Source organism: Pterocles gutturalis, unplaced genomic scaffold, assembly GCF_000699245.1.
Source record: "Pterocles gutturalis isolate BGI_N339 unplaced genomic scaffold, ASM69924v1 scaffold12927, whole genome shotgun sequence".
Classification (NCBI taxonomy): domain Eukaryota; kingdom Metazoa; phylum Chordata; class Aves; order Pterocliformes; family Pteroclidae; genus Pterocles; species Pterocles gutturalis.
The window spans coordinates 1-2,525 of NW_010115499.1; the positions used below are offsets into that span (position 1 = coordinate 1).

Genomic DNA, 2,525 nt, shown 5'->3' on the forward strand with positions numbered 1-2,525 from the left:
GGAGCGGGCAGCCGTGGGGAAATCCTGGTGTTGCAGAGAAGAATTGAAAGAAACTGGTGGGTGGCGAGAGGCAGGAACGGAGACGCTCCGCTGAGAAAGGAGTGAAAGCAGAGACAAACTCCGAGAGGAAACAAAGTAATAAAGAAAAGGGGAAGAGAGGAGAGAAAGTGATTCCTCCGAGAAAGAAGAAATTGAAGGAGACGGAATAACGAAGGACTCCACTGATGAGAGAGAGGAGTTGAAAGACATCCCCCCCGAGAGACACCAGAGGCTGACTCTAAAACTCTCTCTCTCTCTCTCTCTTTGTCACACCACAAGGATTTGATGCCCCTCAGCCTGTTCACTTCTGTGTGTTCATGTTTCCCACAGGTTTCTCTTCCCCCAACCCCCAAGCTGCCGCCCAGGAGGTCAGACCTGCCACTGATGGTAATAGCAGCAGCAGCTCCTCCTGCAAGAAGAGAAAGTTAAATAATAGCAGCAACAGCAATTCTGAAAGAGAAGAATTTGATTCCATTTCTTCCTGCGCCTCTTCTCCTTCCAAAAGCACCTCATCATCTTCTTCTGTCATCACCACCTCCTCGTGCTCCTCCTCAGGGGTTGCCTCCTCTAACCATCACCTCCAGAAGAAGCTGCGCTTTGAGGACTCCGTGGACTTTATTGGACTCGATGTGAAGATGGCTGAAGAGTCGTCTTCCTCCTCCTCTCCTGCTGCTTCTTCTCAACAGCAACACCAACAACAGCTCAAAAATAAAAGCCTTTTAATTTCGCCAGTGGCTGTGGGGCACCATGCAAATGGCCTGACCAAAGCTGCCTCTCCCGTTCCCAGTTTCACCAACAGTAAACCTGGCTCTGCTAAGAAATTAGTGATCAAGAACTTTAAAGGTAACAGGCCATAATTTGTCTCAACCTATGGGGAGTTGACGCTCAACTTTGTGTTTTGTTTTCAACATGAAAACCGGTTGGCTTTCAAATAGCTCCAAGTTTTACAGGAAGTGCTTTTCTGTGGTGAACACTTCTATACTTATGTAAAGGGAGAATAATGTTTTATGATGCATACTTGCCCAGTCATGTGCACATCCTGAGCTACACTTCGCTGCTTGGGACTAGCTTTCAGACTCCTTTCACTTTGTCTCTTGAGAAGGCCTTAACTTGTACATTAGACAAAAGGTTTTACTACATAAGTGTGTAAATCACCTTTGTTAAAACTTTTAATGCTTGATATCTCTTTTCTAGTAATTCAGATTCAGAGCTTAGTACATATTTTAGCCCTGTTTATGATAATGATAAGTCTTTGCACAGTGTGTTTTTTTTAAATTGGGCCTGAATCTATATGTCTTGCCTCTGTCCATGTTGTCTGTTTATAGGTTAATCTGCCTGTGCTTAGTTTTAAATGTTGAAACTAAGGTGATTATCAGGCTATTGTGGTGGATTTCCTTTCTGGTTTCCCCGCTTGCCTTTAAAGTAGGTAGTTCAGATTTTTGCTGAGTGTTTTCCTTGTAATATCTTTGCTGTAATTTTGGTTACTTAACTCTTTAATGTCTTTTCTCTGCCTTAGTGTACTCTCACTTTACAAGCGTACAGTATTTTATAAATTCTCTCAAAAACATGGATTTGAGATTCTTGAGAATGGTAGAGAACAACTGAAGCAGAGAAATGAAACTTTTCTGATGTGATGCTGCTTCATTTTCTAGTAAACAAAAATACAAGGGGTTGTAGGCAGAAAGCTGAGATAAATTTCTGACATTTTTTCATCTATAAAGATGGGGAATAGTTGGCTTTTCATATTTTCTTCCTCCTGCTGTCTTCTAAAATGGTCCAATAGCTTGCTTTCTTGGCTTGTTTTTCTTTTTCCCCGTGTGTTGGGGGGGCGGGTAGAAGATATTACTGACATTACAGTTAATTTCTAAATACATAATTAAGACATGTTTTGTAGATACATCGCAGAAGGTAAGGATTAGGATTATTCTAGCCACTGAAACATTTTACAGCAATTCATGATCACAGTGTAACTTTTTGCTTTAAGGTCCTCCTAATTCTCAAAAATGTTCTCCGCCCATCATGTCATCGTCATCTAGTTACACTGATTATTTTTAAATTTATACTTATGATGCAGGATAGTGAGAAATAAATGCCACTTTTCTGTTGTTTGTATACTGTTATCTTTAAGGGAAGTCAACTTTTCATGTTTAAAATATTTGTTAAATGTCATGGATTGCATCGTGCTGCGATCATCATTGCTTATGAATTGGTATTTGAATCATTTGCTTAAAAAGGATGTCTCGAGAATCTGGCAGCTCTACTTTTTATTTACTCTCAGATGCTAAACTGAATAATAAGATCATTGTCTTTATTTTAGTGTGATAGTATAACATCCTTTACAACTTAAATAACTTTCTGAGATCCAGAATCTTGGTATTTGTTGCTGAGTAGCTTCCTCATTAATTGCTATTGAAAATAAGCAACTTGTAGTTAGTTGCATCTCTAGATTCTTACAATACAGCCAATGTTGGAATATTGCTGATATT

At 39.9% G+C, this 2,525-nt stretch overlaps 1 protein-coding gene across 1 annotated transcript in view; it reads left to right on the forward strand.

Moving 5' to 3' along the window:
- Positions 1-222: 222 nt before the first annotated feature.
- CUL4B (cullin 4B) overlaps positions 223-2,525 on the forward strand; it is a 22,138-nt gene continuing 19,835 nt past the window's right edge. Inside the window, exon 1 of the mRNA XM_010075207.1 lies at positions 223-882. Coding sequence (XP_010073509.1) covers positions 357-882 — 526 coding nt within the window. The 5' untranslated portion in view covers positions 223-356. The remainder of the gene's footprint in view (positions 883-2,525) is intronic.